General features: G+C 43.8%; 1 protein-coding gene across 1 annotated transcript in view; it reads right to left on the bottom strand.

Annotated features, from left to right (window-relative positions):
* Pole (DNA polymerase epsilon, catalytic subunit) overlaps window positions 1–15382 on the bottom strand; it is a 106426-nt gene extending 91044 nt beyond the window's left edge. The window contains exons 1-8 of the mRNA XM_004668895.2: window positions 15282–15382; window positions 10999–11140; window positions 10480–10560; window positions 10049–10093; window positions 9829–9921; window positions 9367–9521; window positions 5093–5234; window positions 4721–4801 (exon numbers count right to left, since the gene is read on the bottom strand). Coding sequence (XP_004668952.2) covers window positions 4721–4801; window positions 5093–5234; window positions 9367–9521; window positions 9829–9921; window positions 10049–10093; window positions 10480–10560; window positions 10999–11140; window positions 15282–15343 — 801 coding nt within the window. The 5' untranslated portion in view covers window positions 15344–15382. The remainder of the gene's footprint in view (window positions 1–4720; window positions 4802–5092; window positions 5235–9366; window positions 9522–9828; window positions 9922–10048; window positions 10094–10479; window positions 10561–10998; window positions 11141–15281) is intronic.
* Between the last annotated feature and the right edge of the window lie 122 nt (window positions 15383–15504).

The following is a 15504-nucleotide window of genomic DNA, read 5'->3' as shown; positions in this document are numbered from 1 at the left end:
TGGGTTAGCAGTTTGTGTGAGAAGCTTACTCTTATGCCCATGTCCTGAGAAGTTGTGCAGGGTTGCTTTGCGTAGAAATGAACTGGTGTGAGCAGAGGAATATGGCACAGAAAGAAAAATCTTTGGGTGAACTGTTGCCCGTTCAGCTGCAACTGAGAGATGACAACCTTTAAGACTGGGCCAGCTGACCTGCGCTGGGGCAACAAGAAGAATGTAGACTCTTTTGAAGGGGCCTGAGTGCTCAAGGAGTGTCCTGTTCTTCAAAGTCTGCTTAACAAATTGGCACCCTACCTGTTATCGTGGAGTATAAGAAATGCTAGAAAGAGGGTCATTGAGTTTGCAACACGGTCTTGTGTTTTGGAAATGGCCATGAGCAGTGTGAAGTGGGTTTGCTGGTTGCCTGCATAGAGACCCCATGGGGCCATGAGGATGAACTGTGGCTTGCAGTGGAGACCCAGCGGAGATGCCGGGACCATGAGATGGCTGCCAAGGAGCTGCCGGCCCCGATGAAGTTTCCCAGGACTGTGAGTAGCCTAGCTGGAGGGGCGAAATGGAATGCCAGAGACTTGTTGCTGGTTAGAATTATCGGACTTGAAGATTTGTCACTGGCTAGAGTTGCTGGACTTGAAGCTACAGAGTTTGATGTTTGCCCTGGTTGTTTTAAATCTTGTATTGCTTGAATGTTTCTTTGCTATGCCCAATGCCATCTTTTGCAGTGTGAATATTTATTCTGTGCCATTATGGGTTTTTTGAGGTTATTTTTTGGTATTATGGCTCAGTTAAAAGATCTTGAACTATGGGGATATATGAACATCATTGGAATTGATAAAAAAAACTATGGGGACTTTTAAAGTCAGACTGAATGCATTGTATTTTACATCATATATGGATATCAGTTTATGGGGGCCAGGGGCGGAATGTGGTGGTTTGATTCAGGTGTCCCCCATAACCTTAGGTGTTCTGAATGCTAGGTTCCCAGCTGATGGATATTTGGGAATTAATGCCTCCTGGAGGGAGTGTATTGTTGGGGGCAGGCTTATGGGTATTAAAGCCAGTTTCCCCATGCCAGTTTTTGGCACACTCTCCTGTTCCTGTTGTCGACCTTATGTTGGCCAGAGGGTGATGTCCACCCTCTGCTCATGCCATCGTTTTCCCCTGCCATCGTGAAGCTTCCCCTCGAGCCTGTAAGCCAAAATAAACCTCTTTTTCCCAGAAGCTACTCTTGGTTGGGTGATTTCTACCAGCAATGCGAACCGGACTGCAACACCAACCAACCAACAAACAAATATATATATATCAAGAGAGAAAAAAAATAAAGTCTTTCCTAAGATTACAAACCTAAACCCAAACCATTATCTCTCATTTACAAATCCTTTTCTCATCACTCACTTGGCTATCAACTACCCAAGTGGAAGCCACAGTTTTCCCTTGAAGGTTCAAATCTAACCAACTTAAATATCAATGTTCATTAACATACAGGTACAAAAATAAGCTCTCAAGAGTCAGGCATTGTGGCATACACCTTTAAATCCCAGCCCTCAAGACAATCTGGAAATACAGAGTGAATTCCAGGTCAGTCTGGGCTACAGTGAGACCCTACCTTTAAAACAAAAACAAAAAGTGCTCAAAATGGAGGTAAAACCACCACCGGTCACCCCCAGCAGCCTGACTCTGGCCATCGCTGCTACTGCTGCCAGGGGGAGTGGGGGAAAGCATGATCCAAAAGAACCAGAGCAGCTGAGGAAGCTGTTTATTGGTGGTCTGACCTTTGAAACTACAGATGACAGTTTGAGAGAACATTTCCAGAAAATGAGGCACACTCAGATTGTGTGGTCATGAGAGACCCCCACACAAAGCGTTCCAGAGGCTTTGGCTTTGTGACTTACTCATGTGTTGAAGAGGTGGATGCAGCAATGTGTGCTTGGCCACACAAGGTTGATAGGCGTGAAGTAGAACCAAAGAGAGCTGTTTCTATAGAGAATTCTGTAAAGCCTGATGCCAATTTGACAGTGAAGAAAATTTTTGTTGGTGGTATTATAAGACACAGAAAAGTATAATCTGAGACTACTTTGAAAAATATGGCAAAATTTCAATCAAAAAATGGGCTATGGGGCTAAATAGAGAGTTCTCAAAGGAAGACATACGAATGGCATATAAGCATCTAAAAAAATGTTCTACGTCACTAGTCATCAGGGAAATGCAGATTAAAACTACATTGAGATTCCATCTCACTCCTGTCAGATTGGCCACCATCATGGAAACAAATGATCATAAATGTTGGTGGGGATGTGGAAAAAAAGGAACCCTTCTGCACTGCTGGTGGGAATGCAATCTGGTCCAGCCATTGTGGAAAACAGTGTGGAGGTTCCTAAAACAGCTAGAGATTGATCTACCATATGACCCAGCTATAGCACTCCTAGGCATATATCCAAAAGACTCATCACATTTCTTTAGAAGTACGTGCTCAACCATGTTTATTGCTGCTCAATTTATAATAGCTGGGAAATGGAACCAGCCTAGATGTCCCTCAACTGATGAGTGGATAATGAAGATATGGCACATTTATACAATGGAGTTCTACTCAGCGGTAAAGAAAAATGAAGTTATGAAATTTGCAGAAAAATGGATGGACCTGGAAAGTATTATACTAAGTCAGGTAACCCAGGCCCAGAAAGCCAAGCGCCACATGTTCTCCCTCATATGTGGATCCTAGCTACAGATGACTGGGCTTCTGCATGAGAATGAAAATACTTAGTAGCACAGGCCAGTAAGTTAAAAGGAGACATAAAGGGTAGAGAAAGGAAGGGGGGAGGATACTTAATAGGTTGATATTGTATATATGTAATTACAATGATTGTAATGGGGAGGTAATATGATGGAGAATGGAATTTCAAACGGGAAAGTGTGGGGGTGGGGAGGGAGGGAATTACCATGGGATATATTTTATAATCATGGAAAATGTTAATAAAAATTAACAAAAAAAAAAAAAAAGGAAAAGAAAAATATGGAAGACAGGCAGAGTGGAAAAAAGAGAGGATTTGCTTTTGTAACTTTCGATGATCATGATACAGTTGATAAAATTGTTGCTCAGAAATATCACACTATTAATGGGCATAACTGTGAAGTGAAAAGGGCCCTTTCTAAACAAGAGATGCAGCTGGCTGGTCATGGAGGTGGATCTGGCAACTGTATGGGTCATGGTGGAAACTTTGGAGGGGGTGGAGGCAATTTTGGTCATGGTGGAAACTTTGGTAGAAAAGGTGGCTCTGGTGGTGGAGGTGATTGCAGCAGAGGGAGTTATGGTGGAGGTGATGGTGGCAACTATGTGGTGGTCCTGGTTATAGTAGTAGAGGAGGCTATGGTGGTGTTGGACCAGGATATGGAAACCAAGGTGGTGGATATGGTGGTGGAGGAGGAGGATACAATGGTTACAATGAAGGAGGAAATTTTGGTGGTGGTAACTATGGTGGAGTTGGGAACTACAATGATTTTGGAAATTATAGTGGACAACAGCAGTCAAATTATGGACCCATGAAGGGGGGCAGTTTTGGTGGAAGAAGCGCTGGCAGTCCCTATGGTGGTGGTTATGGATCTGGTGGTGGAAGTGGTGGATATGGCAGCAGAAGGTTTTAAAAACAGAAAAGGGCTACAATTCTTAGCAAGAGAGAGAGTGAGGAGTTGTCAGGAAAGCTGCAGGTTACTTCGAGGCAGTTGTCCCAAATGCATTAGAAGAACTGTAACAATCAGAAGGAGCAATGATTTAGAGTCAGAAAAGTTACTGCAGCTTAAGCAGGAAATCCTTCTTGTTCAGGACTATCACAGCCACAATTTGCAAAAAGCGCAGCTATTGATAAAATGCAAGGCAGTGTCAATTAGATGTACATTCCTGAGGTCTTTCCTCTGTTGTGGCTTTGTCTTTTTCTTTCATTATATCAGGTATATTGCCCTTTAAATTGTGGTAGTGGTACCAGAAATAAAAAATTAAGGAATTTTTAACTTTTCAATATTTGTGTACTTCAGTTTTTCTACATTTTAGTGCAGAAACTTAACAAAATGCAGTTTTGAAGGTGTTTCCTTGTGAGTTAACAAGTAAAGAAGATCATTATTAATTACTAGTTTGTATGAATTTTGCTAAAGTTAACTATAAAGAAACTGACTTGCAGTTTAAGGGAAATTTATTCTCCCTACTTCCAAACCATACTATGAATGGGTGCTGACATGTGGAGAGAGTAGATATATGTATGTTTGCAACGTGTGTTTTAGAATACTTAGGATTGGGTATATAATACATTAGTATATTTGTGAACTTAATAGCATTAAGATTACATCAAATGAAAAATCTCAACATTTCAGGGGCTGGAGAGATGGCTTAGCGGTTAGCCTGTGAAGCCTAAGGACACCGGTTCGAGGCTCAGTTCCCCAGGTCCCATGTTAGCCAGATGCACAAGGGGGCGCACGTGTCTGGAGTTCGTTTGCAGAGGCTGGAAGCCCTGGCGCGCCCATTCTCTCTCTCTCCCTCTATCTGTCTTTCTCTCTGTGTCTGTTGCTCTCAAATAAATAAATAAAAATTTTTTTTAAAAAATCTCAAAATTTCAAAAAAAAAAAATACAGCTCTCAGGTGAAAAATTGATGAGAAAAATCCACTCCACAATTCTTTTCACAATGCATATGAGGAAGAAGAAACAAATTGTAAGAAGAATGAAACATAAGCAGCACTCACAGGTCGTTCAACAAGGTCGTCTCGGCGAGCAATTTCCACTGGAAATGCATTTCCTCGGTATCTGACATCATACCAATGAGCCTGTGGAACATACAGCATGCATTAAGTACAGAGAACTCCATTTACAAAAGTCTACTTCTGTCAGGTGTGGTGATACACGCCTTTAATCTCAGCACTCAGGAGGCAGAGGTAAGAGGACCACTGTGAGTTCAAGGCCACCCTGAGACTACTGAGTGAATTACAGGTCAGCCTGGGCCAGAGCAAGACCCTACCTTGAAAAAGCAAAAACAGAAAAAGGCTACTTCTATGCATATTTATCCATATCACCTGGCCATTAAAAACGTCACTTAAGCAATGACCACCTGGCCTTACCACATGGATCTTGAGGTCAATGGAGAGGCGTATGTGATAAGGGACATCATACTCGCGCATGTCCACTATGTTGTCCAATTGGTCAGCTATCTTCTTAGAGGATTCTTCTTCATCAGTAATGACATTGCCTCCTTGCAGAACACTGGAAAATGAATACAGAAAGTCATAAACTCAACTGAGCTCTAATAGCTAAAGGAGGTGCAGACTAGAGTCTCAAACAGAATAAACAGCATGGGCAACTGGGGGGCTTGCAATGACCAGGTCAGCTCCTCAAGAAATAGTGTTGGATAACCATCCTATAAGAAAATCCAGGGTATACTTGAGATATTTGACTAGGTTACACTGTGTGCTTCAGTCAGGAGTTTACTCAAGTGTAGCTTTTACCATCAAGCCCTCTCTTAACACTCAAGAGGCAGCTTCATGCAAGGCTGAAGGCAACAAAGCTGGCTCCACATAGCCTATGGACATCACCATCATGTTTACAGATGTAGCCCACCCTTGCCTCAAGAAAATGACAGCCAGTAACAAAGACACTACTGAATCAACAGTTACAAAGTCACCAGCTTGGTACATAGTAAAGTGATTTGGGAGAGAGAAGCCCAAGGTAGGAGTATTGACATGAGGGATTCTGAGGCCACCCTGGAATACACAGCAAGTTCTAGGGCACCTAGGCTACAGTGTGAGATCCTGACTCAAACAAAGAGAGAGAGAGAGCAGAGAGGAGAGAAAAGGAGAGGAAGGGAGGGGAGGGGAGAGGTGAGGTGAGGCAAGGCGAGGCTAGGGATACAACCCAGTGGTATAGTGCTGGGCATAGTGGTGTACACCTTTAATCCCAGCACTTGGGAGGCAGAGGTAGGAGGATCACTATGAGTTTGAGGTCACCTTGAGCCTGCATAGCTAATTTCAGGTCAGCCTGGGCTAGAGTGAGACCCTACCTTGAAGAAAATAAATTAATAAATAAATCTACTGTTATCACCCACCTACCCTCTAAGCTAAAAGCTGAGTACCTTCTTTTTGGTTTTTCTTTTTCTCCTGAAAATATTTTTTTAAGAAAAAGAAACCTTTATATCTTATTTTATTTTTAAGGGGGCAGGGGGAGGCAGAGAGAAAAGAGAGAAAGAATGGGCACACCAGGGCCTTTCAGCTGCCGTGAATGAACTCCAGGCATGTGCGGCCCCCTGTGCACATGGGCAACATTGCACATTTGCATCACTTTTGTGTCTGGCTATATGTGGGACCTGGAGATTCAAACATGAATTCTTAGGCTTCACAGGCAAGCACCTTAACCACTACACCATCTCTCTAGCTCCAGAGTAGCTTCTTAAGATGAATAAATGGAAGGTTTCAGAGGCTGGAGAGATGGCTTAGCTGTTAAGTGCTTGCCTGTGAAGCCTAAGGACCTCAGTTTGAGGCTTGATTCCCCAGGACCCACTTAAGCCAGATGCAAAAGGTGGTGCATGCATCTGGAGTTCATTTGCAGTGGCTGGAGGCCCTGGTGTGTCCATTCATTCTCATTCTCTCCTCTTTCTCTCTATCACTCTCAAATAAATAAAAATAAACAAAAATAAAAATAAAAAAGGAAGCTTTCATAGACAGCTCAGACTCTTGTAGACTCCACCACTGATTACACCTTACAAATTATGAAGTATTCTAAGGCATCATTGAGGACCATGGAGTTCAGTGAAGAAAGGACTGCAGAAATGTTCACACACTCAAACTGATGTTTTTGTCAAAGAATTATGGTCAGTTCTAAAGTCATCCAGGGCTGGAGGGCTTAGCCGTTAAGGTTCTTTCTTGCCAAGCTAAGGACCCAGGATCCATTCCCCAGGAGCCACATAAGCCAGATGCTCAAGGTGGTGCATGTGTTTGGAGTTCCTTTGCAGTGGCTAAAGGCCCTGGTATACCCATTCTCCCTCTCTGCCTCTTTCTCTCTCTCAAATAAAATAAAATGTAGGGGTGTGATGGCATATACCTTAATCCCAGCACTAAGGAGGCAGAGGTAGGAGGATCACCATGAGTTCAAGGCCACCCTGAAACTACATAGTGAATTCCAGGTCAGCCTGAGCCAGAGTGAGACCCTACCTCGAGAAACCAAAAATAAGTAAATAAATAAAAAGTTTTTTTTTTAAAAAAAAGTAATCCAGGAGCTGGAGAGATGGCTTAGCAGCTAAAGAACTTGCCTGCAAAGCCAAAGGACCTCGGTTTGATTCCCCAGGGCCCACATAACCCAGACGTACAAGGTGGCACATGCATCTGGAGTTTGTTTGCAGTGGCTGGTAGCCCTGGTGCGCCCATTCTCTGTCTCACTCTGCCTCTTTCCCTCTCTCAAGTAGAAAAAAAAAAAATAACAATCCAGGGCTAGAGGGATGGCTTTGTGGTAAAAGCGTTTGCATGCTAAGCCAAAGGACACAGGTTCAATTCCCCAGGACCAACATAAGCCAGATGCACAAGGGGGAGCATGCATCTGGAGTTCGGTTGCAGTGGCTGGAGACCCTGGGGTGCCCATTCTCTGTCAAATAAATAAAAATAAAATATTAATAAAACACAAACAAAAACTGGGCATGGTGGTGCACACCTTTAATCCCAGCACTTGGGAGGCAGAGGTAGGAGGATCGTCATGAGTTCAAGGCCACTCTGAGACTACACAGTGAATTCCAGGTCAGCCTGAGCTAGAGTGAAACCCTACTGCGGGGGTGTGTGTGAAGTAATCCAGTCAGGCGTAGTGGTACATTCCTTTTAATCCCAGAACTTGGGAGGCAGAGGTAGGAGGATCGCCCCAAATTCTAGGCCACCCTGAGACTACATAGTGAGTTCCACATCTGCCTGGGCTAGTGTGAAACTGAAGGGCTAATAGCCTTCCCTGAAAACTAAAAGGAACAGAGTTAGTAACTATCCCTAAAGCTTGCAGGCATTAAGTTTGGCACCTTCCCTGATTGATGTACTCCCTTTAGCCTAGATGGCCTTTAAGGACCAGGGACCACCTCAGTATCCTCCCTCAGACATTCCTGGCTGAAGAAGCCTATTCTAAACAAGGACACAAACAACTACAATTTTCTTATCAACTACACCTTGCACAATCTGTTTCTCAGGATCCTCCATATAGGCTTGAACCCCAGCCTGGCTCAGTGCTTCAGCCTTCATCCCACTGGAAGCCTGCTGCCCCTCGCTGTTTCTCTCAATAAACAATCTGTCTGTAGAGATCAAGTCCAGTGTTCTCTTTTGCTTTTCTCTTACACTTTCCTTAAAGAAACCCTACCTTGAAATCCCAAAAAAAAAAAGGCATCCAAAGTTTATCACACAAAACTTTTTCTTATGCTCTTACCTTGCTTCCTATTATTAAACCTAACCAGTTTGGTAACAGTACTTGGTATTTTGTACTTCAATTTCTTTGTATAGTCCAGGTTCTCTAGAAAAGACACCTGATAACATTTGCAAAACCAACTATATAAAAGTAGATGAGGAAGCTTTCTAAAATATACTTACTGTTTTAGCAATGCAGTTTTAAAACCACAAGACCATACTCATGTAAGAGGAGCTAAACCATAAAACAAAATACAGCCTTGGGAAACCACTACTTAACAGAAACAGAGCATATAAAATTTTTTGTCAGTCTGGAGAGATGGTTTAGCGGTTAAGCACTTCCCTAAACCTAAGGACCCCAGTTTGAGGCTTGATTCCCCAGGACCCACATTAGCCAGATGCACAAGGGAGCGCACGCGTCTGGAGTTTGTTTACAGTGGCTGGAGGCCCTGGCGTGCCCATTCTCTCTCTCTCTATCTGCCTCTTTCTGTCTGTCGCTCTCAAATAAATAAATGAACAAAAAAATAAAATAAAATTTTGGTGGCGCATGCCTTTAATCCCAGCACTTGGGAGGCAGAGGTAGGAGGATTGCTGTGAGTTCGAGGCCATCCTGAGACTCTGTAGGCCAGCCTGGGCTAGAGTGAAACCCTACCTTGAAAAACAAAAACAAAACAAAACAAAAATTTGTCTATGCCAGGTGTGGTGGCATACACCTTTAATTCCAGCACTATGGAGGCAGAGGTAGGAGGATCACAGTGCATTCGAGGCCACCCTGAGACTACATAGTGAATTTCAGTTCAGCCTGGGCTAGAACGAAAAACCAAGGAAAAAAAACAATCTAATCATTCAAGTGTTTCCAGGTTGCACATAGCACACTGCCAAGCATTAAGTTAGCCTCACTGCAGAGATTTCTTGCCTTATAATCATCTTGCCATTCTGGAATAGCTAGCAATTTGCTCGCATTCAGATGTTACCTGGAAAGCATAGCTGTATATGCATCACTGACACGATCCTGCTCCCGGTTCTTCCTCACAGCAGGAGAAATCTCCTTCCTCACTTTGACAAGGTCCTCCACAGTATGGAAGGACAGCTTGATATAATTCCGCTTCAGGCCCACCAAGTGATTTGGCTATAAAATGAAAGTTCTGGTGAGTTTATGATAAACAGGAGGGTAAGATTTTCAGGCAGACAGGTACCAGCCAAAAAGCATCTGGTGGTCCACCTCTGCATATGGAACCTGCAATGCCACCACAATTCTTTGAAGACAGCTTTGGGAACAATCATCATTTCTCATCCTCCATGCTGCCCCACTACCTAGTAAATGACCTGACCTTCTACTTCATCAAACATTATATTATCTGCCATAAACAGTGTGGGCTCTACCCTCATTTTACCCCTGGAAGGTTCAGGGATGGAAGGGTGTTTGTTGTACTCACCAAGTCCAGATCTTCTTTGGGGACATTCTCTATTTTTGCAATTTTACCCTGAAACTTCTTGGATAGAAAAGATGAAACTTCTCGCTCACAATCCTAAATAAAGATCAGAATAAATGGACTTCCCATTAGTAAGCTCTACTTCCTTCCTTGCCTATTTCCAAGTTCTAAAATCTACCACACAATAGATTGTCTGACTTATTTATACCAAACATTGACTTACCTTTCTAGTTGCAATGTAGAAGTATGGTTTATAGGGTAAGGCCACCTGCAAGAGTCACCATCCATCCAGGTATGACAAAAAAAGAAAAGGAAGAGAAAATGAAGGCAAATTTCACAGTAATCTGAGCAACCTGGATCCAAGGTGTCTTAGACCTTGACAGCTCTTTCAAGAGATTGCACATAAAAAAGTTGGATCTGCACATAATTTGGGGAACAACCTTAGAGACACAACTTAAATTTTCTGAGCTATCTTCTCTCAGGACATCTGAAATATGACAGATGTGGCTCATGAGGAGGGGAATGTTCCCGATGTGCTCCAGGAAGCTACACAGTACACTCTCACTAGACTCTGACAGAGGAAATGAACATTCTTCATTTTGGATAATCTGTGTGCTTGTCATGAGGTTTTAGCTTCTTGGAGTCAGGGCTTACCTTAAATCTGCTCCCATCATCTTGTATGAAGTAGTAATCCACAGCACTGACCAAGCGTTTGTCTTCATCTAAAATCTCAGTCTGCAGGAGAACCAATCAACATAGGCATATTATCCTCTGTGCAGCCTAAAAGCCCATTCTAGAATACTGTTTGAGAAACAGAATACCTTAAAAGCAAAATGCTCACACCTAGTGCTTCACTCTGCTGCCTTTACATACCACTATCCTCATTCAAAAGAACTGTACAATAATGATTCGCAAGAAGGGACTTCTCCCAATTTCTCCTTGATGATCCTTGAAAGCCTTATGCTGACAGAAAACAGGATACATTTCATCTTGGTCTTCCCACAAAGGCCCCCCGTAGCCCTCCATGTTAAAGAGGAAAGGAGAGCCTCTAATAACTAGATCTCCCAGACAATGGCTCCACTCTGTCCCAAGACCTGTTCTTCAGACAAGGACGATACTGGGTACAAATGCCCCCACTGAGATGTGAAGGCTGGGCAGTGTGCAGATGCATACAGGGTGCATGTTGATGAGCCAGCCAGTTCTCTCGCCAGGTTCCTTCAGCCTCTCAAAACCAAATCGTAAGTCCATCTTATCTGTCCATTGACTCCGTTCCAGGCGCTTGAGCACAGAGACTGAGGAAGAGGGGCCATCATCCCTGAAAGAAGGAACCCAGGCTTTACCACATCACATTTATCACATCACATTTTCTTTTTGTGGCAAGCACAACAGACTGGCTTTTTTTTTTTTTTTTGATGCCAGCAAGTAAGAGCAAGAGCTAGAAAGAGGGAGAGAATTGGTGTGCCAGGGCTTCCAGTGACTATAATCAAACTCCAGAAGCATGCACCACTTTGTGTGCATGTGCAGCTCTGTACGCTTGCATCATCTTGTATGCCTGGCTTATGTGGGACCTGGAGAGTTGAACATGGGTTCTTATGCTTCACATGTAAGCACCTTAACCACTAAGCCATCTCTCCAGCCCCACATCAAACTTCTTAATCCACTCATCTAAGTCTTTTCAATATGGCACAGCATGCACTTTCCTGAAAAACCTCAAAGCTGGGCTGGAGAGATGGCTTAGAGTTTAAGTGCTTGCCTGTGAAGCCTAAGGACTCCAGTTCGAGGCTCGATTCCCCAGGACCCATATTAGCCAGATGCACAAGGGATGCTTACACCTGGAGTTCGTTTGCAGTGGCTGGAGGCCCTGGCGCACCCATTCTCTCTCTCTGCCTCTTTCTCTCTGTCACTCTCAAATAAATGAATATTAACAAACAAACAAAACCCCTCAAAGCTGCTGGGTGTGGTGGCACACGCCTTTAATCCCAGCACTTGGGAGGCAGAGGTAGGAAGATCACTGTGAGTTCGAGGCCACCCTGAGACTACAGAGTGAATTCCAGGTTAGCCTAGGCTAGAATGAAATCCTACATCAAAAAATAAAACAGGAGCCGGGCGTGGTGGCGCACGCCTTTAATCCCAGCACTCGGGAGGCAGAGGTAGGAGGATCACCATGAGTTCGAAGCCACCCTGAGACTCCATAGTGAATTCCAGGTCAGCCTGGGCTAGAGTGAGACCCTACCTCGAAAAACCAAAAAATAAATAAATAAATAAAACAGGGGGCTGGAGGAATGACTTAGAAGTTAAGGTGTTTGCCTGCTAAGCCAAAGGACCCAGGTTCGATTCCCCAGGTCCCACATAAGCCAGATGCACAAGGGAGCACATGCGTCTGGAGTTCGTTTGCAGTAGCTGGAGGTTCTGGAGTGTCCATTCTCTCTCTCTCTCTCTTTGTCTCAAATAAATAAATAAAATAGATAAATAAAATGCTAAAAATAAAATTAGGAGACAGATGGTGGTGCACATCTTTAATCCCAGCACTCAGAAGACAGAGGTAGGAGGATCGCCATGAGTTCAAGGCCACCCTGAGACTACATAGACTACATAGTGAATTTCAGGTCAGCGTGAGCTAGAATGAGACCCTACCTCGAAATAAATAAATAAATAAGAAAGAAAGAAAGAAGGAAGGAAGGAAGGAAGGAAGGAAGGAGGGAAAGAAAGAAGGAAAGAAAGAAAGACAGACAGACAGACAGGAAAGATGGTACTTGCCTACAAAGCCTAAGGACCCAGGTTCAAATTCCCAGAACCCACAAAAGCCAGATCCACATGGTGGCACATGCATCCAGAGTTCATCTGCAGTGGCTACAGGACCTGGCACTACAATTCTCTCTCTCTCTAATAAACAAATAAAAATAAAATATGTATTTAAAGAATTAAATAAAAAAATTAAACTAGGTTTGGAAAGATGGCTTAGCAGTTAAGGCACTTGCCTGTGAAGCCAAGGGACCCAGGTTCAACTCCCCAGGACCCATGTAAGCCAGATGCACAAGATGGTGCATGTGTCTGGAGTTTGTTTGCAGCAGCTGGAGAAGCCCTGATGCATCCATTCTCTCTCTCTCCCTCTCTTTCTCAAATAAATAAATAAAAACAAAATATATTTTTATAAGTGTATGCTACCATGCCCAACCACACCTGTAGTCCCGTCTGCTATTTTAACACCAAGTAGTGCTCTGAACACAAGTCTGCACCAATTCTGCTATAGACTTACAACTATAAAAAAACAGAAGCAGGGGCTGGAGAGATAGATGGCTTAGCGATTAAGGCACTTGCCTACAAAGCCAAAGAATCCAGGTTTTTCCAGGTAGGGTCTACCTCTTGCCCAAACTGACCTGGATTTCACTGTGTAGTATCAGGTTGGCCTTGAATTCATGGCAATCCTCTTACCTCTGCCTCCCAAGTGCTGGGATTAAAGGCATGCACCACCATGCCCAGCACAAATAAATATATTTTTAAAATACTTTATTATTTTAAATATTTTTTTAAAGCCTGTAGCAGGGGCTGAAGAGATGACTTAGCGGTTAAGGTGCTTGCCTGAAAAGCCAAAGGACCCAGGTTCGATTCTCCAAGACCTATGTAAGCCAGATGCACAAGGTGGCAAATGCATCTGGAGTTCATATGCAGCAGCTGGAGGCCCTGACGTGCCCATTCTCTCTCTCTCTCTGCCTTTCTGTGAAATAAATAAATGAAATGAAAAAATTTTTTTAAAAAGCCTGTAGTGGGATGGTCATGAGTCCTAGAGGGGAAGGCACTATTGTCTGGATGTTGATGGATATACTATGCCTACCAAATTGCCCTCTAAGTATTTACGTTTATGCCCTTATCAATCAATGCTGCTCTCACTCTGGGTTAGAAAATTTTCTTTTCAGATAACAATGACTGCTGGCTAGACTTATAACTTCTCAAAGTGCTGAGAAGTGGCAATTGAGTGTAAAATCAAATGATTCTATCACACTGTCCAAGGCCCAGGGACCATGGCAGATGTGGTGGTAAGAGTGTAGGAACCAAAGGATAAGTAAAACTTTGTCTTCCAGACACATAATGGCAGTTGCATTCATGATCTCACAGCTGCTGGCCTACCTGCCTACATAATACTGGGCCTATCAGCAATGGTGGGGGGGGGGGGGAAATAGCAAAATATAAGACAGTGGGCTGGAGAGATGGCTTAGCAGTTAAGGTGCTTGCCTGCAAAGCCAATGGACCCAGGTTCAATTCCCCAGGACCCATAAACCAGATGCAGAAGGGGTGCATCTGGAGTTCATTTAGAGCAGCTAGAGGCCCTGGTGCACCCATTCTCTTTCTATCTCTCAAATAAATAAATAAATAAATAAATAAATAAATAAATAAATAAATAAATAAATAAAAGTAAGGGCTGGATGGATGGCTTAGAGGTTAATGTGCTTGCCTTCAAAGTAAAAAAATCAGGTAAATTCCTCAGCACCCACTTAAGCCAAATGCACAAGGTGGCACATGTGTCTGGAGTTCATTTGCAGCAGCTGGAGGCCTTAACATGCCCCCCATTCTCTCTCTCTCTCTCTCTGTCAAATAAAAAATATATATTTTAAAATACTATATACATATGTATATGCATATATGTATATGGGAGGGCTGGAGAGATGGCTTAGAGGTTAATGAGCTTGCCTGCCAAGACATTTTACATGTGTGTGTGTGTATATATATATATATATATATATATATATATATATATGTCTTTTCTTGCAAATAAATAAATAGCCAGACATGGTGATGTACGCCTTTAATCCCAGCACTTAGGAGACAGAGGTAGTTGGATCAATGTGAGTTCAAGAAGATCCTTAGACCAGTGAATTCTAGGTCAGCCTGTGGTAAAGGGAAGCCCTACCACGAGACAACCCCCCCCCCCAAAATAAAGCGGGAATAGTTAGAGCGTGATAGGGGTGGTGGAAGGGGTTATGCAAATTTTTAAATAAAAAAATTTAAATTAAAGAAAAAAACCGAAGCCGCCGCGTGTGGTGGCGCACACCTTTAATCCCAGCTCTTGGGAGGCAGAGGTAGAAAGATGGTGAGTTCAAGGCCACCCTGAGATTACATAGAGTGAGATCTATCTCAGAAAAAAAAATAAAACAGAAGCCTGGAGTGGTAGCTCACATTTGGAAGCCTGATGCAGGAGACTGCTACGAGTTCGTGACCAGCCTGGGTTAAGAGACTCTTTTCTTCGGGAAAAAAAAAAAAAAAGACATCTAACGAATCACAAAGTGAAAACGACGACATAGATCCAACGCGAGAAACGCAGGGGGAAGGGCCCAAGCGAGGCTCAGTGGGCGCCAAGGCGTCCCGCAGCTGGCTGTCAAAAGCCAGCAAGGCAGACCGCCCCGGCCACCTACGCGAGGTCGGCTTTCCTCCACCTGAGGGGTAGGGGCCTTGGCTCTCACCGGTTGCCTTCGCTGTCCGTGCCCAGCTCTAGGCGCCGCCGTCCGGTGTTCCTCAGTGCCATGGAGCAACCGGCAAACCTTTCCACGCTGCGGTGGGGTGGGGAGAGGAAATTGGCGCGCTTTCACCTAGTCTCGCGAGACGCCAAAGCTCCTCCAATTAGAAGGCGTGATGCCGGCTGATTGCCGACGCGCGCAGCCCCGCCTCGCCTTGGCTCTCCAATCG

The sequence above is a fragment of the Jaculus jaculus genome, chromosome 8, assembly GCF_020740685.1.
Source record: "Jaculus jaculus isolate mJacJac1 chromosome 8, mJacJac1.mat.Y.cur, whole genome shotgun sequence".
NCBI lineage: Eukaryota > Metazoa > Chordata > Mammalia > Rodentia > Dipodidae > Jaculus > Jaculus jaculus.
The sequence above is the reverse complement of the archived record's forward strand: the minus strand, read 5'-3'. Positions and strand labels throughout refer to the sequence as shown.